The sequence below is a fragment of the Pongo pygmaeus genome, chromosome 3 (genome assembly GCF_028885625.2).
Source record: "Pongo pygmaeus isolate AG05252 chromosome 3, NHGRI_mPonPyg2-v2.0_pri, whole genome shotgun sequence".
Classification (NCBI taxonomy): domain Eukaryota; kingdom Metazoa; phylum Chordata; class Mammalia; order Primates; family Hominidae; genus Pongo; species Pongo pygmaeus.
Genome location: NC_072376.2, coordinates 38179449 through 38207159, shown reverse-complemented (window position 1 = coordinate 38207159; position 27711 = coordinate 38179449). Strand labels below are relative to the sequence as shown.

Here is a 27711-nt window from a genome sequence, read left to right as displayed (position 1 = left end):
AGCCCCTTTCTTTTGGCTGATTTCTCCCTTTTGGAACAGTAGTATTTACCCAGTGCCTGTACTCTTGCTGTTTAAGAGTAACTAACTTGCTTATAGTTTTACCGGCTTATAGGTGGAAGGGACTTGCCTTGTCTCAGATGAGACTTTGGACTTCTTTTGAATTAGTGCTGGAATGAGATAAGACTTTGGGGGACTGTTGAGAAAGGATGATTGTATTTTGCAATATGAGAAGGACATGAAATTTGGAGGAGCTGGGGGTGGAATGATATAATTTGGATCTCTGTCCCCACTAAATCTCATGTCCAATTATAATCCCCCATGTTGCAGGTGGGACCAAGTGGGAGGTGATTGGATGGGGGTAGAGTTCTCATGAATGGGTTAGTATCATCTTCTTGGTGATGTTCTCATGATAGTGAGTAAGTGAGTTATCATATTATGAGATCTGGTTATTTAAAAGCATGTAGCACTTCCTCTCTCTCTCTCTCTCTCTCTCTCTCTCGTTCCTGCTTCAGCCATGTTCCTGCTCTCTTGTTCACTTTTTCACCACGATTTTAAGTTTCCTGAGACTTTGCCAGAATCAGAAGCCACTGTGTTTCCTGTACAGCCTGCAGAACTGTGAGCCAATTAAACCTCATTCCTTTATAAGTTACCTAGCCTCAGGTATTTTTTTCAGCAGTGCAAGAATGGACTATTACACAATTAAATAGTAAAAAACAGAACCCTGAAAGAAAAATAGGTAAATGACATGAACAGTAATTCACTAAAGAGATATGTATTGCCAATAATAAAAGAAAATAAAAGTAAAACAATAATGAGATGTCACTCTACATCTACCAAATTGACGGATCCCTAAAATGTTATTTTTGTGGAGAATGTGTAGAATGTCTACCCCAGCACACTCTTGGAGGGCAGGTAAAGTGGAACAAACTTTATGGAGAGCATTTGGTGGTATGTAACATAACAATGCTCATGTTCTTCAACCTAGTCATTCTTTCCCAGAAATTTATCCTAAAGCAATAGTAAAAGATTCAGACCAAGATTGTGTACAAAGGTGCTTATAACATTTTGTGAAATGGAAAGGGCAAATCTTCCCTCAGATAGAGCTGAGGATGGCTGGTCATGACCTAAGATTTACTCAGGTACTGATATATCAGTGGCAATTTCAAAAATTTGGCTGGAAAACTTTAGGTCATTAAGGGAGAATTTATTAAAAGGTAAATATCCAAGTGATGACATTTCTCATTCCCAATGCGTTTACAGGGTGCAGTTTTGAAGTTCTAGGATCAGGTGGGTAAGAGAAACTATAGGATTGTGTAGGGGAAGTAGGGAGGAAAAGAGGGAAAGGAAAATCACTATTCTGCACATTGATGTGAGCACTAACCTCACTGCGAGAAGCACCTCACAAATTATGACACTGTGCCCATAGCATTTGTTTCCTTCCTTATTGCTTAAGAAACCATACTATCTACTCCTTCATGATAAAAACACCCATCAAGCTAGGAATAAAAGAGGACTTTCTCAACGGATAAAAAGCATCTGTGGAAAAACTCACAGTTAACATTATACTTAATGGTAAAACATATACTTAAAGCTTTTGCCCTAACATCAGCTACAAGATAAGGATGTCTGCTCCCACTACATTTTTTTGAGACTAGATCTCATTCTGTTACCCAGGCTGGAGAGCAGTAGTGTGATTATAACTCACTGCAGCCTCGACCTCCAGGCTCAAGCCATGCCTCGATCTCAGCCTCCTGTGTAGCTGGGACTTTAGGCACACATCACCATGCCTGGCTAATTTTTGTATTTTTGTACTTTTTTTTTTTTTTTTTTTTTGTGGAGACAGAGTCTCCCTATGTTGCGTATGCTGATCTTGAACTCCTGGCTTCAAGTGATCCTTCAGCCACAGCCTCCCACTGTTCTGGGATTACAGGTGTGATCCACTGTGCTTGGCCCTGCTCTCACCACTTCTATTCAACATTGTACTGGAGGTACTAGCCACGGCAATTAGGAGTTAAGAATCCATATTGGAAAGGAAGAAGTAAAACTGCCCCTATTTGAAGATGACATTATTTTCTTTAAAGAAATACTTAGAAATCTAATTGTCTTAGTCATTTTGGGCTGCCATAAAAAGTGCTAGAAACGGAATGGCTTATAAACAACATAAATTTATTTCTCATAGTTCTGGAGTCTAGAAGTCTGAGGTCACAGCGTCAGCATGGTTGGCTTCTGGTGAGGGCCCTTTTCTGGTTTGTAGACTGCTGTCTTTTGTTGTACCCTCATATGGCAGAAAAAGGACTAGCGAGCTCTTTGGGTCTTTTTTATAAGGGCACTAATCCCATTCATGAGGGCTCCACTCTCAAGGCTTGATTACCTCCCAAAAGTCCCACCTCCTGATAGTATCACATTGAGGTTTAGGATTTCAACTTATAAATTTTGGGGGAGCACACACATTTAGTCAATAACACCACTAAAAAACCATTAGAACCAGTAAACAAGTTCAGCAAGATTGCAAGATATACACCACTATATAAAAATCAATGATCTTTCTATACAGCAGCAATGAACAAATCAAAAATTTGAAGAACAATGCATCAAAAATACTCAGAAATAAATTGAACAAAAGAAATACAAAACATATACCCTGAAACTATAAAACACCATTGAAAAAAATTAAAGACAAAAATCAATAAAAGACATCCCATGCCCATGAATCAGAAGACTTTTTTTTTTTTTTTTTTTTGAGACAGTCTTGTTCTGTTGCCCAGGCTGGAGTGCAATGGTGCAATCTCAGCTCACTGCAACCTCCACCTCCCAGTTTCAAGCGGTTCTCCTGCCTCAGCCTCCCAAGTTAGCAAGGATATAGAGAAATTAGAACCCTTAACTATTGCTGATGGGAATGTAAAATGATATCAAGACAAAAGTGGCTCCATCTTGGGTGCAAATCCACCATGTTGACTTCTGATTAACCTCAGACACATGAATGCCTCCTGATTCTTACTTTATTTACTATCCTTAGTGTACTCACTACAGACAGTAGGAAGGGGTCTAAGCTGTTGATCAAGAATCAGGTCTTTCAAATGCCCACTAATCTGGCATTGGGTTGCTGATCTATTTTTTTCTTTGCCTACTCCAGCTGAGATCAGATCATACCACATTTGTTTCCTGGTAATTCTAACTGGCCCTTTTAGGCCTCCCTTTTTAAGTTCAGCAGAATTGGCTTCTCCCTTTGCCCAGGAAAGAATTCAAGCCAGAGGTAGAAGAAAACAGTTTTATTGAACAGGCAGTGTTATATCTCTGGTGGTATTACAGTTCCCTGACTGCTCCTGCAGAACAGGGCTACCCCATAGACAGAGTAGATACTCAGGGCAGTTTTGCTGTCATATGTATACCTACTTTTAATTGCATGCAGATTAAGGGGCAGTTTATGCAGAAATTTCTAGGGAAGGGGTAGTAATCATTGGGTCATTGCCATGGAAAGGGGTGGTAATGTCTGGCTGTTGCCATGGCAATGGTAAATTGACATGGCATGCTGGCGGGTGTGTCTGATTGAAAGCTGCTTTCACCCCATCCCTGTTTCAGCAAGTCCTCAGTCTGGTCCATTGTCTGAGCCCCACCCCTGGAGTCGAGTCCTGCCTCCTAACTCAAAACCCTTAGAAACTTTAATTCAGTTGAGACAAATACACAGCTGGCACCACACCAACAACTCAGGACCACCATAGAGGATGGTCTATTAACCACAGTGGCAAAGAAAGTCCAGCCAGACAAATTTCTACCGGAGCTGATAAAAGGCCAACAGCAAATATTATTTGGGACTCCCCAAGACCTTGAGGCAGAGGAGGGAACACTTGAATGGAAGTTTGACTGGCAATCTCCCCCAGGTTGGATAAGGTATTTTTTTTTTTGCTAGAGAATAGGGGATTCCTTGGCGACTAAAGAGGTCTTCATTGATTCTGCTGGAGTATGGACCAAGATGCTCCACATACCCATACACTGAACATGGCCCTTTTTAAAAGGCACTCTTGGTGGCCGCTTGGTATGGTCCTTTGCTGCCCCTGTGACCTTACCCTCGCCCCTCAGGCAACATGTTTGGTGTGCACCCTCAGCCCATAATCCTCAGGCTGCTTGTGTCATCACTAACAGAGATGAAGCTACCACAGCCATTTTGCTTGATGGGGAAGAACTGCCCTGCTAAGTACCTACTCGAGACTTGTATTTCCTCCCGTAATCTTCTGTTCCTGCTGCTGCTCTGCCCTGCAAAATGCCTCTTGGTTTGGATTCTGGAAAATATGGTGGCAAAGGCATGATTAATTCTGTGTCTCATACTTGGCACAGGTATCAATGCCTGTTGTTTGTATTGTTGCCGCAGCCTCTGCTTACAAGTAGTAAAGAAACTGATGCAATGTGTCACCCTCATCACCAAAATGACTGCAGCAACTCCCTGGCTCAGGACCCATCATGGAAGAGGTGGGCGCTTGAGGTTGTAAGAACCGGATTAGAGGGGTGGAGTGTGGAAACAAAAGTGGCTTCATCTTGGATGCTAATCCGCCATCCTGACTTCTGATTAGCTCCAGTATCCTGAATGCCTCCTGATTCCTACTTTATTTACTGTCCTTAGTGTAAGAACATGAACTCACTATAGATCCTGACTTTAGATCAAAGCAACATTGATGTTATCACACATATTATAGGCTATGGTGCACATAGCAGTCTTGTCTGTTCTGGAAGGTGGCCTTTAGCTGTCTCTATAGAGCATGTACTTCCTTTCCCTATATATGCTGTCTGTAAGTCCTGGATCTGGACAGTAATGCTGCAGAGATCTACCTGTATTGCTCCTGTTTTGACCATGCTTCTGTGGGTAAGTTCCCCAAATAAATCACCCTTTACTGACAAACTGGATTTGTCTGCTTCGTTCTTTGGTTTCTTAGCTCCTAGGGCATTTGGGGGCTGCTTTGCCTATATGGCTGTTTCATAGAACAAATGGTATAGCTGCTTTCAAACAGTCTGGCAGTTCCTCAAAAGGCCAAATGCAGAGTTACCATATGATGCAGCAATTCCACTCCTAGGTATATACCCAAGAGAAAATATGTCTACACAAAAACTTGTATGCGAATGTCAATGGCAGTGTTATTCATAAGAGCCATAATATCCATCAAGTGATAAATGGATAAATAAAATGTGGCACACACATACACTTGAAAATCATTTGGCAATAAAAAAATAAAAAATGAAATATTGAATGGACAAACCATGGAAACATTATACTAAGTGAAAGAAGCCAGTCACAAAGAGCCACTTTTTATACGATTGCATTTATGTGAAATATTCAGAATAGACAAATCTATAGAGATCAGTATGATCTATAGAGTAGATTGGTGGTTGCCTAGGGCTGGGATACGTGGAGAAGTGGAGGTGACAGCTAAGGGGTATAGTGTTTCTTTTTAGTGTAATGAAAATGTTCTAAATTGATTTGGTGATGGTTGCATCACTCTGTGAATATGCCTAAAGTCATTGAATTACACATTTTAAATGGGTGAAATTTTTTTATGGTTTGTGAATTATAACTCAATAGAACTTTGTTAAAAAAAAACAAGCAACAACTAATTACAGATCACATCTAATTGACAGCATATTTTTACTGCCCTGAATCCAAAAAGAAGTGCCCAGGTATGGGATAGGGGTGGGCAGAGAAACTGCTATGAAGAGATGTATGGGGTTGCTTAGAGTATAAAGTATGAAGTCATTATTTTGAATTAACTCTGTGGGCTGCTGTTAACTGGACTTAGGATTGTACTTATTTGCATGGCTGTGATAATGCTCTTCTAAACCTGCATTGTCCAATATGGTAGCCTCTGGCCAAACGTGATTGAGTGCCTAAAATGGTATAGCCTAATTGAGATGTTCTGTAAGTATAGAACACACACTGGATTTTGAAGACTTAGAATGAAAAAATATAAAATATCTCATTAATAATGTTTTATATTCATTGCATGTTTGGATGTATTAGGCTAAATAAAATATTTTTAAAAATTTAAAAAGAAGCTGTATTCTCTGAGAATGGAAGTTTTCCCTGGGAAATGAGGCTGTGTCAACGCATGGGTGTACATGATTACAAGTGTGTTTGTTGATTGATGGGTGTGCATGATTACAAGTGTGTGTTTGTTCCGTGGTGACCCACTGGACAGCAGGGGGAAAAAGAGGCAGGCGGGTACCTCTGAATTAGACACTTTAATTAATTAATTAATTAATTTATTTATTTTTTGAGATGGAGTCTCGCTCTGTCACCCAGGCTAGAGTGCAGTGGTATGATCTTGGCTCACTGCAACCTCCGCCTCTTGGGTTCAAGCGATTCTTCTGCCTCAGCCTCCTAAGTAGCTGAGATCACAGGCGTGTGCCACCACGTCCGGCTAATTTTTTTTTATTTTTAGTAGAGATGGGGTTTCACCATCTCTACTAGGCTGGTCTCAAACTCCTGACCTCAGGTGATCTGCCTGCCTCAGCCTCCCAAAGTGTTGGGATTATAGGTATGAGCTACCGTGCCTGGCCTGAATTATACAGTTTAAACGGGTGAGGGTGAAATTTTTTATGGTTTGTGAATTATATATCAATAAAGTTTTGTTAAAAAAACACACAGCTAATTACAGATCACATCTAATTGACAGCATAATTTTACTGCCCTGAATCCAAAAAGAAATGCCCAGGTATGGGCTAGGGGTGGGCAGAGACACACATACTTGTAATCATGTACACAACAGGGAGTAGTGGGGATGAGTCTGTGGGGAAAAACAGGAATTCAGAGTGCTGAGGAGCTTCCCTTACTGCCCTGCCCACTTCCCTCCCCTGGGCATTGCTCCCTCAGCCTGGATTCACAAAGTCAATGCCTTTGGGAGCCAGGAACTAAATTCTTAGTCAAAGACACCTCCCTCCTGTCCAGTTATGGGTCTCAGGGAGGAAATGGCAGGTGGGTGGTTTCATTCTTTCAGTTTCAGAAAATATTTGTAGACATAAGATATTTCCTCTATTAAACAAATTCTGAGGTAAGGGGAAACAGAGAGAGACAGTGAGAACATTACAAGTCGAAAAGAATCTCAGCGTTCTTAGTTTGGGGAAGTTGGCCTTGCTCGCTGTGTGGTAGAAAAGCTGATTATGGGAGACAACTGTGGAGGGAAGGAAGGGAGGCAGTTTTGTCATCCCCACATCCGGTTTTGACTGGACGCCATGCAGGCTGAGATCAACTTCAGAGGCAGTCAGCTGGAATCCCTTAGCTTTATTTGCCCATTTATTGTGTTGTTATTTTGTTGTTGTTATTACTGGAAAAGGCAAGAGTAGAGCTATCAGGATGTCTTCCTTGAACATGCTGTCAACAAACCCCAGGATTTTATAAACCCTATGTGAAAAACCCGCTAAGAATCTCTTTTCTTCTTAGCATATTTTTTCACTTAGAGTTTACAAAAACATGTTTTGAAGAAAGCTTGAAAAGATCAGTGGAAAAAAATTCAGCACCAAATTTTCTCTGAAAATCAACTTGTCAAAAAAGACGTGATTAACGTCCATCCTGTAACTAGCGCATGAATGATCTTCCCCCTTTACGAATGTGCTTCAGCAAAACTTTAATCTTGACCCCTCCTTCTTTCCACTTTTAATAGTGGATGGGTGAAAAGGCAAGAGGAAAAACAAAGCAGCCGAAACACACCCAGACGCACACTTCTGCCAAGCATAGCCACCATGGTAAGCATTTTGAATTCAGCCAATTATGATCTGTGGATTATTAACACTACCTCATTTACTTCATCAGTGTAGACAATAGTAAACTGACTGTAGTGAAATTCGGAACCATAGAAACATGATTCTATTTTAATACAGGCCTATCGGGTAACCCACAGACTATGCTACATATGAATAAGAGAAAATAAGTTTATTCTTAATTACGTAATGTAATTCCAGTGGAATTCGGTAGGTGGCACAAAAGAGCCTTTTCGTTGTTTTGTTTTCAACACCAAATGTGGTTAACAGTGAAATAAATCTTAAAGGAAGTGCTTGAATTTCTTACAGACTGCCAAACGGAACAGACAAGCAGGTTGTCTTGGTAAGCAACATATTATTTTATTTTGTAAAAGAAAATAATCGTATAGCTAGTTATTAAGTACAGAAGTCTCAAAAATCTGTGTAAGTCCTGGGTGTTTTTCTAAGTGGGTTATATTTCTGATATGTACGTAGTTACTGTGTAGTTTGTACTGGCATTTGTGTATCAGTTCTGAGTCCTAAATCAGAGAAAGTCCCCATGCTGCTCTGGGAATAACACCTCGTGTGTGATTTGCTTACAAGAAATATTTTTGAGTTGGGAAATAAATATTTGGGTTACACACGTCTTCTGGTTTTCTTCCAGAGCAGCTGCTAGTTGTTGATTTTGACAGCATTTCTCTTCACCTCATCCCGTCATTAGTATTCTCTTCGCAGTGTTAAGGAAAATGAGATATAAGTCAGTTACTCCCGGAGGCAATGCTGCTGTTCAGCTCTTCTGTTTTTGTGGGCAGGTTTGTTTCAGTTTTTTTCTCTGGGGCCTTCCCACTAGCTAGTCCTTCTGTTTCTCAGGCCACTAACACAGTTCTGGGGAGCTAGACGTCAGGTGGAATCGCAGGTTTTGAAAATGTTTCCCAGGCTACACCCAATTTGGTCAAAAGACTTGAAAGTGAATGTGTTTTATAACAAACAAGGGTTCACAAAACCACGTAGAAAGCAAAGCAGAACAGTTCTTGAACCGTCTCAGATTCTTTTAACCTTTGGTTAATAGCTAGTTGGTCTTATGCAGAGAAGGCCCTTAGTAAATATTTACAGGACTAAACTTAATGAACCAGATAGATTGTATGGGTATTGTCCATTAAGACCAGTCAAAGCCTTGGTTTGATGCCTCCAAAGTCTCCAAAAGAAGACAAATTAAATGTATTGATTCTTTGTATCATATAATGTGAGGCTAAACCTATCATAATAATGAAAATTCACAGAGGCACACCTAGAGGCATTTTACACTTTCAAATTAAAGCATCCTTTTCTGCTCAGCTTATTTTTTGGATAGTAAAAGAGTTTAAAGATTCTAAAATAGATGAGGCTCAGTCATGGTCATTAAGGCTTTGATCAAAAAATGCTTTGGTCTAGGAAACCGACACATTGATTTTCATGGATTTAGCAAGTTTGGTATATAAAATTCAAAGATCCTGGAAGTACTAAAAATCAGTTATTCCTGTGTATAACATTTTGATTTCTTAATTATAGAAATAAGAATGGTTTCATAAACTGAGTACTTAAAATTAATGACTTTAAATGAAAGGGCAAGATAGAGGTTAGGCAAATAGAAGATATTTGAGTCAATTAATTTAGCTCGACATAAAACTGAAGCTATGCTTTCATTAAATGCTTGCGTTAGCGGTGGTGAATCCATACAGGTCTGTAGAAACTTGATTCTTGCCTCCTCAGTGGAAAGAATTTGTGTGAGGTGCATAAGGCAGAATGAGAGACCGAGGCAAGTTTTAGAGCAAGAGTGAGAGTGTCATGCCCAGGGCCAGGTTCCAGCCCGTACTGAGGTCTGAGGGGAAGGGGTGGATGAGCAGATAGCTGAAAGAACACTCAGGGGGCCGTAGGCAGGTGAAAGGTGATTTTATTCAGCAGCAGCTCTCATCAGCAGCTTATTTACAGTAGTTCTCTCCGACTGTCCGCCTTGTCCTGGCTGCTTAGTTCGGCAGCTTCCACACACAGCTGTGCGTCCAGCTCCCCTCAGTCCATCTGCAAAGGTGGACAGCTTTGGCTCTCTCTCTCTCTTTCTCTGGGTGCCAATGCACCTGTACAGCGTCAGCAGGGCAATTATACCATTTACGGACAATAGTGGCTTAGAGCCAAGGGATGAACCTTCCCTATGTTATGGCTATGATAAGCTTCTCTATGTTATGTCTACATGGCTATGATAAAAAATGAGTTATACACCTGCACTCTAAACTTGCTGAGTCACTCTGGATGTTTACCTCGGCCTATCCTTGACCAAAGCACAGCCATATTCCTTACAGAGTTTATTAAAAAGTTTTAGATCAGGAACGAAAGGAAGTAAATTATACTTGGGAGAGGGCCAAGTGGGCAACTTGAGAGATCCAAGTGCTCAGTTTAACCTGTGACTTGGGGCTTATTTGTTGGCAGACTTCTGGAGTCTTGTGTCTCTTCTCCCCTGATTCTTCCCTTGGGGTGGGCTGTCTGCATGTGCAGTGGCCTGCCAGCCCTTGGGAGGGGCTGCACGCACATTGTGTTTACTGAAGTTGCGCACATGCTCATTGGAGACATTTTTCCCTTGCCAGACAAGCCTTCCTAGAGGAAGGTCACATACCCGTTGAAGTCCACCATTTTGCCTCTTGGTATGCATGCTCAAGCCTGCTTGCCCAACTCCTGAGAGTTTATCAGGAGGCTGCTAACCACCAGCTTCAGGTGTGTTTTCTATCTATTAGGAGACTGACTTTCCCTGGTGCTGAGTGCAAACAATTATTATTCTAGGGAGACTGTTTTTTTGTTTTTGTTTGTTTGTTTTTGAGACAGAGTCTAGCCCTGTTGCCCAGGCTGGAGTGCAATGGCATGATCTTGGCTCACTGCAACCTCTGCCTCCCGGGTTCAAGCAATTCTCCTGCCTCAGCTTCCCCAGTAGCTGAGATTACAGGCACCTGCCACCACGCCCGGCTAATTTTTGTATTTTCAGTAGAGATGGGGTTTCACCATGCTGGCCAGACTAGTCTCGAACTCCTGACCTCAGTTGATCTGCCTATCTCGGCCTCCTGAAGTGCTGGGATTACAGGCGTGAGCCGTGGCCCCCAGCTTAGAGAGACTGTTTAACAACTGCCTGATCATCACCTGATGGTCACCTGATATTCCTGGTTGGGAGGCCCCTCTCCTGTCCTGCTCATGTCTGCCTAAGTACCTACTCTAACACTTGGGAACAGGCAGTTATATAAATTTATGTATTTTTGTGACGATGGCTGTTGTTAAGGGAAAAAGGACAACTTTCATCTTGCGTGTGGTAGGTTCTGCGAGCCAAGCACTCGCACTCATGCACGGGGTCCTGTGTGCCCCTGATCACTTTTGCATACCACGCCTGACAGTGCTGATCACTGCTTCCATGAACTCTGGAGTTGGCTAGGAGGTGGAAAGAGCCCTGATCTGGATTCAGGCATAGGAATAAGCAGGGAACCCCACTGGGGCCTTAAGACCAGGCCACTTTTGCTTTGACCTAGCTTGTAACAGATAGCTCTGTTTTGAGATATTAGGCACTGCCCCAGGGTATTATTTTTATTCCCATTATTTTAGTCTGTTTAAATTGCCATAACAAAGTACCAGAATGGGTGGCTTATAAACAACAGACATTTACTTTTCACAGTTCTGGAGGGTGGAAGTCTAGGATCAGGGTGGTAGTGTTGGGTTCTGGCGAGGGCCCTCTTCTGGTTTGCAGATGCCCCCTTCTTGTATTTTCACATGGCAGAAAGACAGCCAGAGGCTCTCTGGGCTCCTTTTTATAAAGGTACTAATCTGACTCATAAAGGCTCTATTCTTATGACCTAATTACTTCACAATTTTCTCCTGCTAATACCATCACATTGGGGGTTAGGATTTCAACATAAGAATTTCACAGGGCACAAACATTCAAGCTATAACATCCATTGAAGTATTGCTCCTTGTGTGAGTAGCTCTTTAAGGAAGCTGGAGAGGAAGAATTGGGAAATTTCTGGGTCTTTCAGCCAAATACAATTAATGTCATAAAAACACCACCTTGACTTTTAACATGAATGTTAATGTCTGCATCATCTTCCTTGCTCAGGGTCTTCATGAACACTAATGGGGGTACCAGGCCCTCTTCCTCATTAGAAGAAATCAGGATAACAAAGGCATATTGGGCACCTCTACAAAAGGGTAAGTCCAAGGAAGGCTCTAAAACCCAGATAAGTTTGCATGTCTAAACTGGGGAGCTTTTGTAACTGAGGGTTGTTTCTAGAAGCTAAATTATTTAGGTTCTCTGTGCTCATTGAGATATGGGAGGGGATATGTGAAGAGGAATTTGGTGCTTTGCTGATACTGATGCCTTGCTTGTCTAATGGTTCTAGGGGATTTTGAGTTAGTTCCTTGTGAGAACTGGGTAGCTGTGTAATCACGGCTGAAAGGGTCTCTGGAGGTGAGGACTGCACACTCTAGAGTTCATCCCAACACAGCTCCCTCTGTTCTCATACGCCACTGGAATGCTGACCACAAAAATGTTGTCTTAGCTAGAGCAGTTTGAATACTGGTACAATAGGCATAACCTAGAACAATGCCTACCACTGCATAGAGAAGAAATACATATTTGATGAATGAATGAAAAAAGTATTCTGAATAAGAGAGAGGAGGAAACAACTCCCTTTCTCAAAACCTCCCAGTGTTAGCCACCCTCTCATCATTTTTGGAATAGAATCCCAACTCCTTGCAATGATCAACAAAGCCTGAGTGGTCTTGGCCCTAATTCCTCTCCTCTTCCCTAACTCCATGCTAACACTGACCTTCCCATTCCTTCTCAGACAAGCCAAGCTCAATTCCATCTCAGGTCCTTTATACTTGCCTTTTCTTTAGCCAGAAATGCCGTAGGTTACCAGATCTTCACATAGGTTACTCATTCACTTCATTCTGATTTCTACTCTAGTGTCATCATCTCAAAAAGGCCTTCTCTAACTCATTACTCAAAAATAGCCAACCCCAAGCACCTTCTCTTACCTACAATTTACCCTGCTTTATTTTTCTCTACAGAACTTATCACTATAGGAACTTGAGTTTAGTCATTCATTTATTTTCTGTCTCCCCACTAGATAAAAACTCCTTGAGAATTCGGACTTTATCTTGTTCACTGCTCTATCTCCAGTTCTTAAAACATGGCCAGTAGGAGATCAATAAATACTGGTTGAATAAATAAATGGATGAATAAATGGATCTTCTGAGAGACCTTTTATCGTGATCTAATTACCTTTTGAGTAAGACCAAAGTTAGACCCAAACCGTGTATAGGTCATAAAGGGTAATAGAAGAGCAGTCCCAATACCACCATTTGGAACACCTCTTGAGAAAGTCATGGGGAGATACATGTCAAAGAGTGAAAGTACACCAGTTGAGTCTTAGCTGGAGTTCTAAATAATTTTGGGAAGCCTGAGGCCAGAGAACTTTCTATGAACCCACCTGTATTAGTTTCCTGAGGCTGCTGTAACAGATGATAATAAATGTGGTGGCTTTGCCCTCAACGTTCTGGAGAGCAGAAGTTGAAACTCAAGGCATCAGCAGGGCTGCCCTCACTCCAGAGCCTCCTCTAGTTTCTGGCGCCTGTTGCTGTTCCTTGCCTGGTAGCTGCTGCACTCCAGTCTCTGCCTCCACTGTCACGAGGCCTTCTCCTCTGTGTCTCAGTTGCCTCTTCTCTTGTCTCTTTGTCAAATATCCCTCTGCCTTTCTCTTAGATAAGCACTTGTCATTGGATTTATGGACCACCTGGATAATTTGGGATGATCTCCTCATCTCAAGATCCTTAACTTTATTATCTCTGCAAAGACCCCTTTTCTAAGGAAGGTAACGTTCATGGTTTCTGGGGATTAGGACATGGTTAAGATGTAGACATATCTTTTGGTGAGCCACCATTCAACCTATTACACCATCCATATTAAAACTTATTTGATTAGAGCTGGCATCATTATTTACCAATATATATACTTCTCTAGTTTTAGTCTGTGTAACCCAAAGAATGTAGCCTCCATTTAATGAGTCTGTAATAAAAAAAAAAGTTTAATGTCAGCCATGACTAATTTCGTGTATTTTAAAAATGTGTGTAATGTATTTCATCATTTCATGTATTTTTTTTCTAGAATCTGTGTCTGTATCAAGATGATCTGAAGAACAGCTTCTACTTTTAGGAATGTCTAGTGTTCCAAAATGACTAGCATCTTCCATTTTGCCATTATCTTCATGCTAATACTTCAGATCAGAATACAATTATCTGAAGAAAGTGAATTTTTAGTTGATAGGTCAAAAAACGGTCTCACCCATGTTCCTAAAGACCTATCCCAGAAAACAACAGTCTTAAATATATCTCAAAATTATATATCTGAGCTTTGGACTTCTGACATCTTATCACTGTCAAAGCTGAAGATTTTGATAATTTCTCATAATAGAATCCGGTATCTTGATATCAGTGTTTTCAAATTCAACCAGGAATTGGAATACTTGGATTTGTCCCACAACAAGTTGGCGAAGATTTCTTGCCACCCTACTGTGAACCTCAAGCACTTGGACCTGTCATTTAATGCGTTTGATGCCCTGCCTATATGCAAAGAGTTTGGCAATATCTCTCAACTAAAATTTCTGGGGTTGAGCACCACACACTTAGAAAAATCTAGTGTGCTGCCAATTGCTCATTTGAATATCAGCAAGGTCTTGCTGGTCTTAGGAGAGGCTTATGGGGAAAAAGAAGACCCTGAGGGCCTTCAAGACTTTAACACTGAGAGTCTGCACGTTGTGTTCCCCACAAACAAAGAATTCCATTTCATTTTAGATGTGTCAGTCAAGACTATAGCAAATCTGGAACTATCTAATATCAAATGTGTGCTAGAAGATAACAAATGTTCTTACTTCCTAAATATTCTGGCAAAACTTCAAACAAATCCAAAGTTATCAAGTCTTACCTTAAACAACATTGAAACAACTTGGAATTCTTTCATTAGGATCCTCCAGCTGGTTTGGCATACAACCGTATGGTATTTCTCAATTTCAAACGTGAAGCTACAGGGTCAGCTGGACTTCAGAGATTTTAATTATTCTGGCACTTCCTTGAAGGCCTTGTCTATACACCAAGTTATCAGCGATGTGTTCAGTTTTCCACAAGGGGCTATCTACAAAATCTTTTCGAATATGAACATCAAAAATTTCACAGTGTCTGGTACACGCATGGTCCACATGCTTTGCCCATCCAAAATTAGCCCGTTCCTGCATTTGGATTTTTCCAATAATCTCTTAACAGACACAGTTTTTGAAAATTGTGGGCACCTTACTGAGTTGGTGACACTTATTTTACAAATGAATCAATTAAAAGAACTTTCAAAAATAGCTGAAATGACTACACAGATGAAGTCTCTGCAACAATTGGATATTAGCCAGAATTCTGTAAGCTATGATGAAAAGAAAGGAGATTGTTCTTGGACTAAAAGTTTATTAAGTTTAAATATGTCTTCAAATATACTTACTGACACTATTTTCAGATGTTTACCTCCCAGGATCAAGGTACTTGATCTTCACAGCAATAAAATAAACAGCATTCCTAAACAAGTCGTAAAACTGGAAGCTTTGCAAGAACTCAATGTTGCTTTCAATTCTTTAACCGACCTTCCTGGATGTGGCAGCTTTAGCAGCCTTTCTGTATTGATCATTGATCACAATTCAGTTTCCCACCCATCAGCTGATTTCTTCCAGAGCTGCCAGAAGATGAGGTCAATAAAAGCAGGGAACAATCCATTCCAATGTACCTGTGAGCTAAGAGAATTTGTCAAAAATATAGACCAAGTATCAAGTGAAGTGGTAGAGGGCTGGCCTGATACTTATAAGTGTGACTACCCAGAAAGTTATAGAGGAACCCTACTAAAGGATTTTCACTTGCCTGAATTATTCTGCAACATAACTCTGCTGATCATCACCATCGTTGCCACCATGCTGGTGTTGGCTGTGACTGTGACCTCCCTCTGCATCTACTTGGATCTGCCCTGGTATCTCAGGATGGTGTGCCAGTGGACCCAGACCCGGCGCAGGGCCAGGAACATACCCTTAGAAGAACTCCAAAGAAATCTCCAGTTTCATGCATTTATTTCATATAGTGGGCACGATTCTTTCTGGGTGAAGAATGAATTATTACCAAACCTAGAGAAAGAAGGTATGCAGATTTGCCTTCATGAGAGAAACTTTGTTCCTGGCAAGAGCATTGTGGAAAATATCATCAGCTGCATTGAGAAGAGTTACAAGTCCATCTTTGTTTTGTCTCCCAACTTTGTCCAGAGTGAGTGGTGCCATTATGAACTCTACTTTGCCCATCACAATCTCTTTCATGAAGGATCTAATAACCTAATCCTGATCTTGCTGGAACCCATTCCACAGTACTCCATTCCTAGCAGTTATCACAAGCTCAAAAGTCTCATGGCCAGGAGGACTTATTTGGAATGGCCCAAGGAAAAGAGCAAACGTGGGCTTTTTTGGGCTAACCTAAGGGCAGCCATTAATATTAAGCTGACAGAGCAAGCAAAGAAATAGATTACACATCAAGCGAAAAATATTCCTCCTGTTGATGTTGCTGCTTTTGGAAGTTCCAACAATGACTTTATTTTGCATCAACATAAATGTAAACACAATTGTGAGTGTATGATATAGGTAAAAATATATACTTTCAGGCCCCAGTTCACCATTTATATGTGGTATTAAAAATTAATGAAATGATATAACTTTGATTTAAACAGTTCTGACACATAAGGGATCTACTTGTTTCTTTGCTATAACTGAGTTCTGAATTTGTCATGAAGTCAAGGGAAGCACCTGTTTTTCTTCAGTGATGTGTGTTCTAGTGTATCATGGTCAATATTGGAAAACGCCATGACTTTTATGAGTATAGCTGGGTTTGTATAGCAGATTTCTACAGCTTTTGATGCTTTCCTCATTTCCATGGTGCATTCAACTCAACTTATTGATGGCTGATAATTGATAATGCTGGAGACACTATGCCTGAAGGTTCCCCCCCAACCCCCCACCATCATGCCCACACAAAGAGTAGTTCAGAAGTGCTGGAAATTGTCCTTGGAAACAGCCCTCAACCAATGTCAGAAAGAGCTGGTGGATAAATACCCCAACTTTCTCACTCATTTTTTGAGATAAATCTGGGGTATACTTTGCATTCTCCCTGAGTTCCCCAGCAGGATAAAATTCTGGTTGTCCACAGTAGAAATGGCTTGATTAAGTATTCTCGATTGGCTTCCTTCCCATTTTTTTCTCACTTACTTATTCCTCTATGTGTATTCCATGGGATCACCTCTGTGATAAACTACTTGCCACTGAATATTTGTCTCAGAGGCTGCTTATGAGGGAGCCCAGACCAAGAAGGTGTTCCACCGCACTCCAGATGGAAATTCTGAGTCTGGTTTTCCATGGCTGGAGATCTCGCTGAGATTCTGGTTGTATGAACTAACATGCACTAGAGCCTTTGCTCTTTTGATTAGCAGGAAGAATATAGTTGATATACAGTGCTTCTATATATAGCATCTGTCTCTTTGGGGAACTATTAAAGTAGAGCATGAGCAGATGGGGCAGTCTAAGGAATGGATATATCTGATGCTTTTCATACCCATCAAACATCCTGTCAGTCTACCTTTTTACTCCAGCAGCCAGCTCTGGGCAGGTGTAGTCTTGACAAGAACCTTATCATAACTACACCATGTATCTTTCGCTTTATGCCCCGTGACTTCACTGATACCACCGCATGGGATGCTTGTAGAAGCCTGTTCAACCATTCTGATACATGCACAAACCTGGAAGCATGAGGGATATCACTACGGGATGGGAGGCGTTATATACATGCTCCTTTCTTCTATTCTTGGGTTAAAAAATGAGGTATAATCGATACCTTTTCTCAAACAATCCCCAGTGGCATTGAGGTTTACTTACCCACAGGGTAACCAGCTCAGTAACTTGCTTTTGCATTGACTTTCCATTCTTCCTTGGTCACTCTTCTCATTCGCATCACTCTTGAGCCCTGAGATCGCTGCTCCAAACAAGCAACCTTCCCTTAACTCAAGGAGTCTAGAAAAAATAAATAAAATAAAAAGCAACAAAAAACAAAAAGCCTACAAATGACCAGCACGCAAAGCTCTCGTCTCAGTCTCTACTTTTTTGAGTGGGAAGGAACCCAACTAACACATACATATACTATTAGCTTCTTGGCCTAAAGAACTTACAGTCAATCAGAGAACACTACACATATCCAAATAACTAAAATAAAAATCAATGAAACAAAGCTATAAAATGGAAGTTCAGAGGTTGCTTAAATTGAGTGAAAAAAATCTTCTTAGAAATGATTTTTTTTTTCCATTAGGTCTTGAAGGAAGACTTTAACTTTGGATTTTTCAATGTGTAATGATGAAGAATGGAAAGGCCATTCTAAGCAGAAAGATAAAGAGAGCAAAGGCAGGAATACCCGGGCCTATTCTTAGACTGGTATCCCAGTTTGACTGGACCGTGAGGTTAATGAAAAACAACAGTAGGATAGGAGTGTGGAAAGTTATATTAAGACTATATTGTCAAGGATCTTGAAAGTCAAACCACGGAGTTAGACCTTGGGGATATAGGAAAGTCATTATTTAAACTTCTTTGAAGCATAATAGTGGGAGGCAAATTCAAACCATGAAATGTATGCTAAAAATAGGAGAACTATTTTTCCGTAATGGAATTGCAAAAATTTTAAGAACTGGATTTTCCCATTTTCTCTAGGATGATTGCACTTTCTGTATTGAACTTCAAGATTTCATAACCAAGTTTCAACTACTCAGCAAGCAGTTATGTATTCATTTTCAAGGTCTATTTTAACAAAGCCTATTTTAACAAGCTGGGTGGCCTAAACAACTGAAATTTATTCCCATAGTTCTGGAGGCTGAAAGTCCAAAATCAAGGTGTTGGCGGGGTTGGCTGCTTTTGAGAGGAGAGAGGGAAGGATCCATTCCTACTGTGGACCACCCAGTCTCTTTTCTTAACTCATAGATGGCTGTCTTCTCTCTGTCTCTTCACATCGTCTTCCCTCTATGCCTGTCTGTCTCTGTGTCCAAAATTCTTCTTCTTTTTTTTTTTTTTTAACAAGGACACCAATTACATTGGATTAGGGCCCACTCTAATGACCTCATTTTAACTAAGTACATCTCCCAACAACCTTATTTCCAAGGAAGGTCTAATTCTGAGGTTCTGGGGTTCACGACTTCAACATATGAATTTTCGGAGACACAATTCAACTTGTTACACCCTGTAAATCTGAAAAAGAATTCTCTGAAAGGAACATAAAGTCACTTAGAGTTTATTTAATAAACTCAAAATTTTTAGATGTTAGATCAGTCCTATACATAAATAGCTGATCTCATAAGTGGTTTTAAGGATGCTGGCGGGAGGTTGAAATTGTATTGGTGGAGTCTTCTGCCAAAGAATTCAAAGTTGGAAGATGAAGAATTCAGGCCAAAGTATGGATAGATATCAATGAAAATAAGAGAGATTTCACAGATAAATGAGAGGAAGTATTACAGAATGAGTAAATATGCAAGCCCTTAATCAAGTCTGGGTTTCAATTCTAGCTCTGTCATGTATTTGCAGATGATCTTGGACAAGTTACTTGAACTTTCTAAGCATAGATTTCATTATTTGTAAAATAGAGTAGCTAGCCGAGACCTTTAGATTTCCAAGTATAAATTAAAAGACTGGTCAAATATGTCTCCCAAACTACAGTTTTCACATAGCGAGCTTTCCAAGTGGTACTGTTGAAGCCCTTTCCCTAGGACCTAGGTCAGAGGGAGCACACCCCACCCATCCTTCTTGAGGGTAAATGAAACTCATAATATGCCAAAACCTCTCTCCAAAATGCTCTTCTAATGTATAACTCCTCTCAGTCTCTCCAGTCCCCTTTATTGGCTAGAGGTAGTTAGCAAAGGTCACAAAACCAGTTATCTAGTCTCACACCTCACTTGGGGGACCTCCACCAAAATTGAGACTAACTTAGTTCCATTTTATCAGCCTGCTATACTAGCAAGACTGCAGTGGGATGGGCATTTCATATGGCAATAATAGGAAGGCAAAGTAACTTGGAGATATATATATATATATATATCCAAATATATATATCATTTGAAAACACTCATGCTCTTTGATCTGTCAGTTCCACTTTTAGGAATTTATCCTAAGGAAATAAGTTGAAATGTGAACAAATATTTATTTATAAGTATGTTAACTGTAGGGTCATTAGCAACCATGGAAAATTTGAGACACTCCAAATTTCTAACAATGGAGGAATGTGTTTAATGACATATTGTACAACCATTTAATATAATGTATAGGATTAAGATGGTAATTTTTATGTTATGTCTTTTTCACTATAATTTTTTTAAAAATGTGTAAGGCCTGGTGTGGTGGCACAGTTTCTGTAATCCCAGCAACTCAGGAGACTGAGGCAGGAGGATCACTTGAGCCCAGGCGTTCAAGGCTGCAGTGAGCTATGCTTATAATACAACATAAATAAAAAGCATAGGATACAAAAGTATATGTACGCTATGATTTCAATGAGGTTAAAATATGCATAGAAAATGGTCTAGATGAAATATGAAAGAATTATCACTGCTTGCCTACAACTGGTGTTTGTTTTTGTTTTTATACTTTTCTGTACTTGAAAAATTTACAACAAACAAATAAGGAAATGGGGCTTAGAAGACCAAAAATAGGTCTCTCCCAGTGGAACAGCAGAGAATAAATAAATGTTATAAAGCTAGGCTTTGTAAACCAGCATGCTGGGATTAAATCCTGGCTTAATTTCTCTGTAGAAGAGAAAAGAGAGGGCACAAATCCTCTGTCCATAGATGAATTCCTTAACCCTTCCTAGCCTCCTTTTTCTCATCTATAAAATGGGTATAATACTGTACCTCTCTCATATGGTTGTTTTAGAAATTGGTGGTACAATGTGTGTAACTGACTTATCTCAGGGTCGTGGCTATTCACTCTAGAGGTGGCAGACACAGTGGGGAGGAGAAGCATCTCGGACCTCCACCTGAATTTTGCTTCTTCCACCTTCTTCTAGTGACTTTGGGTGGTTATGTACTCCTTCTCTGCTTTATTATTGTGGAGATGTAAAATGAGAGTAATGGAAATACCTGTCTCATACTATTGTTATGAGGATTAAATAAGTTAATACATATAATGTCTATAGAATAGTTCCTGGCATTAAGCAAAAGCTCAATAAATGTTAGAGTTATTATTATGTCATTACCATCATTCTTCTTGTCCTTATTATCTTATACCAACAAATATGGAACTGGAGCTGAAGTGCTGATCACGTTTCATCTAGACTATCCTGGGCTTTCTAAGATGAAATAAAATCAGAAAAGAGACAAAAGTTACAGAAAAACTGGGAACAGCTCCATGTTAAACAAACAAATGAACAAATGAGGCAAACAAAACAACTAAAAATGGCAAATGGGGAAATAAGAAATTGGGAAGTAAACTGTTAGCAAATGTCATAGATAAAATTCATATATATCAAGAACTAATAGAATAAAATAGAAAAGCACTAAGATCTCCATTGATATGTGGGCAATAAGCATGGTCAGCTCAAAACAGGATCCAGTTAGAAAACAAACTTATGAAAAATTTCAACCTCATTAATGCAGCCCAAGTGTCCCCAAGGCTTCTCATTTTTTGGGTTACCACTTCCTTTTCATTTTAAGTAAAATGACTCAAGTCCCCAACCCTTATGTTTACAGGAAAACAGTTCCTCCTGAGGATTTCAGAGAAGAGCTGGACTTCCTGGCTGACTCTCACATTCTCTTCTTCTGAACTGCTTCTTCTAGTAGCTCCCTGTCACTTTGGACCAGCTTGCACTGCCCTCCTTGGCTGTTCTGGAACTGTGTGATGGACTTCATCCTACTAGGACACAGTCACTTCTTGAATTCCCCAGATAAACATCCACCCATGTGAGTGACAAGCCTTAATAAAAATTAATTGTCAAAATTAATCAACAAGGTCCCAAACAAGATTGAGAGCCAGGGGACAGAAGTGTCACCGGTAATGATATAGTCACAGGCAGACCTACGAGGATGTTCATCTTTCCTCTAAGACAACTTGAAGTTACAGATGCTTCTTAGAACTTAAAAAGTTTGATAGCCCCTTACCCCAAAAAATAGAAACATTGGAAAATATGTTAAAGAAATTCCTATGAAATTAGAACAAAATGACTAATTTTGCAAGAGAAAAAATAAGTAAGAGCCTAAGTCTGGGAAGTCCACATCCATCTAATAGGTGTTCCAGAATCAGAAAAAGAGTTGAGGTGAAGACATTATTAAAAAAAAAAATAAGACAGAGAAATCCCACTGAAGGACATGAATCTCCTAAAAGTATCCAGCAAAACGAACAGTTCAAAGACCCAAACCAAGGCACTTTCTCTTGAAATTTTAGACCATCAGGAACAACAATAGTAAAAGCATCCAGAGAGAGAGAAAGAAAAAAGAAACCAGGTTACGTACAAAGAATCAGAAATCAGAATAGCCATGCATCTCTCAGTACAATGCTAGAAGCTAGAAGATAATAGAAGAATACCTTCAAAATTGTATAGAAAAATCATTTGCAACTTATAACTTTATATCCAGCCAAACAATCAATCAAATATGAGGCATGACATTCCAGTTCTCCCTCCAAATTAACCATCAATGCATTCTTTTGGGAAGCTACTGGATGATGAGTTCCACTATAACAGATAAAAACCAAGAAAGAAGATGCTGTGCATTCCAAGAAACAAGAGATCTAACACAGCAGAGAGGAGCAACAACTTTCCAGGATAGCAACAACTCAAAGTCAGAGGATGTCAGCTCTGCAGAAATGCAGTGCATACTGGAGCAAAATGGCAGACAGTAATTTGAGAGAGGTGATTGTTTATTTGATAGATTTCATTATATTACATTTTTTGACTGGAGAGCTATTTGGGAATGTGAGGAAAATTATCATAGAAGCATTGAAAACTAACAAAACAAAATACAAGGCAATTATTAACTACAAGAAAACCAAAAAGTATAATCATAGATTGTAATCATAGTGTATAATGTAGCTTTTAGTGAGGCCCAGCATTACATAGGTCATAATAATGTAAACACTGAACATCAATTTAACCAAAAGTAAGAGTTCATATATAAATCTCTGCCAAGATATTGCTCTTTTAAAAAGTAAACCATTGAGGCCTGGTGCAGTGGCTCATGCCTGTACTCCCAGCACTTTGGGAGGCTGAGGTAGGTGGATCACCTGAGGTCAAGAGTTCAAGACCAACCTGGGCAACATGGTGAAACCCTGGCTCTACTAAAAATACAAAAATTAGCCAGGTGTGGTGGTGCACTCCTGTAATCCCAGCTACTTGGGAGGCTGAGGCACGAGAATCGCTTGAACCTGGGAGGCAAAGATCACATCGTTGCACTCCAACCTGGGCGGCAGAGCGAGACTCCAGCTAAAAAAAAAAAAAAAAAAGAAGAAAAAAGTAAACCATTGAGTTAGATAAATGCTTTCTTTTTAAAATCAGATATAAATGATACCAGCTGCTGCAGTGTTCTGGTAAATGTTTATCAACAGATTCACAGAAAAAGAAAATGCTTTGACAAATTATTAACGTTTTCTTCATTACTTTTGTAAGTCTAGAAAATTAACAAAACAATAACTAAAGTCCTAATTTATAGTGTTTGCCAATTTTATGGTGTAAATACTCCTACCACGGTTGATTTCAGGGTATCAACATGACATCTCTGAAGGTGGAGTTGGAAAGAGAAGTGCAGTATACCATTCATTGTAAAGTGTTTCCACCATACAGATACAGTAGACATAAATAACTCCCAGAACATCATGATGGTAAATATACAGTCAAATAATTAGGAAGTGATGAGTTCTGAGTATTTGCTACTTTTGTTTTAAATATAGCTTTATTTATTTATTTATTTATTTATTTATTTATTTATTTATTTATTTTAGAGATAGAGTCTTGCTGTGCCACTTGTGCTGGAGTACAGTGGCACAATCAGCTCACTGTAACCTCAAACTCCTGGGCTCCAGAGATCCTCTTGCCTCAGCCTCCCGAGTAGCTAGGAATATGGGCATGCCACTACACCTGGCTCATTTAAAAAAAAATTTTGTAGAGATGGAGTCTTGCTATGTTGCCCAGGCTGGCCTTGAACTCCTGGCTTCAAAGGATCCTCCTGCCTTGGCTTCCCAAAGTACTGGGATTACATACATGAGTCACTGCACTTGGCCCTAAATATAGTTTATTTAAATGCAGGTATATATAGTTTCATTTTTAATAATGATTATTTTTAACAACTGGCTCACAAAATTCTTGAAAATTAAAAATTGGCTCTTATGAGCTGGTATAAGCTGACTCTAGCAGAGCCCTGGATGTATTGAAATATATCTTAGTAAGCATGATTCAGTGTATAATTTTTCATATTCAGTGCAAGCAACAATGGCATGTGGCTTGGATGCAAACAAGGAAATCCAGGGGAATTCCTCAAGCTGACATGTCTTTTTGGATATTTGTTATATGATTAAGTCTTGGAATTCTGCCTAAGAGCAACGCCAAGCAACTAATTAATAAAGTTATAATAATACCTAGACCTGGATGAGAAATCCAGACTTTCCTCTTTTTGTCTGTACTCTTTTCTCTTTACTGCTCCCTTGTTTAGCCTTGTATTTTATTTTCTCCCTTCCTTTTCTCTCCATTTCTCTCTTGTTCTTTGCCTTCCATCCTAATTTTCTCTATTTGTGTTTCCCTCATTCTTTCTCGTTTTTGCTTTTTCCTTTTGATCCTCTCCTCCCGGTTCTTTTCTCTTCCATTTCTCTCTTTTTCTCTTTAATTTTTCTTTAATATTTATTTGTCCTCCTTTTCTCCCCCATGTCACCTCTAATAGATACACATATTCCTTCCCTGTCCCTAAAGCCTTTGGGATAATTTCTGAGGACATGGGTTCTAAGTGATGGCTCTTACAACAGGACCACTCCCAGAGTGAGAGGGGAAGTGGGAGCGGGAGTCAGGGGGTAGCCCATGGGGAAATGAGAGATGAGAAATATCAATATTTGGTATCATTAGGGAAAGTTTTGTGGGTGTATTAGAGTTCAAGTTTGTTGGCTCGTTGTAGGACTGTCATTTATTAACCTAAGGCTCTAGTCCTGTTTGTCTAATATTGTAACCACTAACCGTATGTGGCTATTGAATGCTTGAAATGTGACAAGCCTGAATTGAAATGTGCTGTAAGTGTAAAACACACACCAAATTTCAAAGACATTATATAAAAAAAAGAATGTCAAATATCTTGCTAGTAATTTTTTATATTGAGTACTTGTGAAATAATATTTTAAAGTGGTGAATTATATAAAATATATTATTAAAATTAATTTCACCTTTTTTTGTCTTTTTAATGTGGTTACCAAATCTCTCCAAAGTCTTTCAGGTTCCTAGCACATATCTAGGATCATTTTATTTTATTCTTTTTCTTTTTTTTTTTTTTTTGAGACAGAGCTTTGCTCATGTTGCCCAGGCTGGAGTGCAGTGGCGTGATCTTGGTTCACTGCAACCTCTGCCTCCCAGCTTCAAGCAATTCTGCTGCCTCAGCTTCCCGAGTAGCTGGGATTACAGATGCATGCCACAATGCCTGGCTAATTTTTTGTATTTTCAGTAGAGACAGGGATTCACCATGTTGGCCAGGCTGGTCTCAAACTCCTGCCCTGAGGTGATCCACCCACCTCAGCATCCCAAAATGCAGGGATTACAGGCATGAGCCACTGTGCCCGGCCAGGATCGTTTTATTTGTTTGAACTAAAATGTTCTCCCCTCCTTATACTCAAATGTAGTGAATGAATGACAAATGATTTACATTTTCTAACCATGTGAGAATTTTATTACTTTTCATTTATTTTTCAGAAATAGGATTCAGAAAAAAAAAAAAAAAAAGTTGTTACTATTTTCATTTACTGATACCAGTAATTAAAGTAGAGGGATTTCCCCAACTAACACATGCTCCACACTAGACCCTGAACCACCCACAGTGCCCTTAGGGAGAATGCAAGCCCAGGCCCTTCCTTCTACCCGGGAGCAGCTCTAGGTCATGTGACTTTCCTACCTGCCTGGATCAGGGACCAAGGCCCTCTTAAAGGCAAGAACTATAAAAATAGACTGGGTGCGGTGGCTCATGCCTGTAATCTCAGCACTTTGGGAGGCCGAGGTGAGTGAATCACCTGAGGTCAGGAGTTCAAGACCAGCCTGGCCAAGATGGCAAACCCCCTCTCTACTAAAAACACAAAACTTAGTCAAGCATGGTGGCACACGACTTTAATCCCAGCTATTTGGGAGGCTGAGGCAGGAGAATCACTTGAACCCAGGAGGAGGAGGTTGCAGTGAGCTGAGATCATGCCACTGCACTCCAGCCTTGGCAGCAGAGCAAGACTCTGTCTCAAAATAATAATAAAAATAAAATAAGCTAGCCACCTGTAAGGTGGTCATGAATCCTCTGCCCAATAGAGACACTCCATCTTGCACAGTGAGGCAAAGTTCTGATCAGATTTCCCATCTTGGGGGAAGTATTCTCAGAGCGGGCCTCAGCCCTGACTGTAAGCCATGAGCCTGGGAAAAGGCTGTAGGAAGACACATGTAGAAGCAAAGGCAGCAATAAAGAGAATTGGGGAATAGAAAGAGAAGCAGATTGAGGAAGAGTCAAAGAGAAGTCAAGTCATAGCTAAAGTGGAGAGCAGCCCAACAAGACAGCCTGACCACCACAGCTGCTCTGGGAGCCCCCAGAAGCCACTGCTCCAGGTCTCTACAGGGCCTGGCTGTGCTGCTGTGTTTCCTTACAGCCTCCAGTGTCTTTAAAATCAATCTCCATCCCCTTGTGGTAACTCAAGGCTCTCTGTTCATTGCAACTTGTATGAAGGCAGAATCATAGCCGGCCCACGTCTGGTATCAGAGGAAGACATAGGAGGGAAATGTGTGTTTGTGTGTTTGTGTGTGTGTGTGTGTGTGCGCATGCATGCATGCACGTGTGTAGTGGCGGGGGAAGTTTTTTAAAAGGAATAAAAATATTACATGTCAAAGTTATCAGCACATATGGTTCTGAGCATACTATTCTTGGTTGCTAGTTGTGAATACGGATTTAAACGTTTTAGAAATCTCAGGTGAAGGCAGAGAGAGTATTACACAGCCTATTGGGCATGAAAAATTTGTGGGCTTTGGAACCAGACTTACTTAGTTTTGAATCTTGGCTCCCTCCCCTATTGGATGATGAACTTGTGCAAGTTTTTTGTTCTCTCTCAACCAATTTTTCCATCTGACGAATGGGAATAAAGTATATGTCCTTAACAATATTAACTTTAAATGTAAATGGACTAAATGCTCCAATTAAAAGACACAGACTGGCAAATTGGATAAAGACTCAAGACCCATCAGTGTGCTGTATTCAGGAAACCCATCTCACGTGCAGAGACACACATAGGCTCAAAATAAAAGGATGGAGGAAGATCTACCAAGCAAATGGAAAACAAAAAAAGGCAGGGGTTGCAATCCTAGTCTCTGATAAAACAGACTTTAAGCCAACAAAGATCAAAAGAGACAAAGAAGGCCATTACATAATGGTAAAGGGATTAATTCAACAAGAAGAGCTAACTATCCTAAATATATATGCACCCAATACAGGAGCACCCAGATTCATAAAGCAAGTCCTGAGTGACCTACAAAGAGACTTAGACTCCCACACGTTAATAATGGGAGACTTTAACACCCCACTGTCAACATTAGACAGATCAACGAAACAGAAAATCAACAAGGATACACAGGAATTGAACTCAGCTCTGCACCAAGCAGACCTAATAGACATCTACAGAACTCTCCACCCCAAAT

General features: G+C 40.1%; 1 protein-coding gene across 4 annotated transcripts in view; it reads left to right on the top strand.

Annotated features, from left to right (window-relative positions):
• The window catches only part of TLR1 (toll like receptor 1), a 59716-nt gene extending 41795 nt beyond the window's left edge, over positions 1-17921 (top strand). The window contains exons 2-5 of one of the 4 annotated variants that reach the window (XM_054485626.2): positions 7644-7725; positions 8050-8083; positions 11840-11931; positions 13892-17921. In XM_054485626.2, coding sequence (XP_054341601.1) covers positions 13959-16319 — 2361 coding nt within the window. In that variant the 5' untranslated portion in view covers positions 7644-7725; positions 8050-8083; positions 11840-11931; positions 13892-13958 and the 3' untranslated portion in view covers positions 16320-17921. Of the gene's footprint in view, positions 1-7643; positions 7726-7978; positions 8084-8435; positions 8532-11839; positions 11932-13891 lie in introns of those variants that run through there. The other 3 variants (XM_054485623.2, XM_063663597.1, XM_054485625.2) reach the window with 3 other exon arrangements.
• Positions 17922-27711: the final 9790 nt, after the last annotated feature.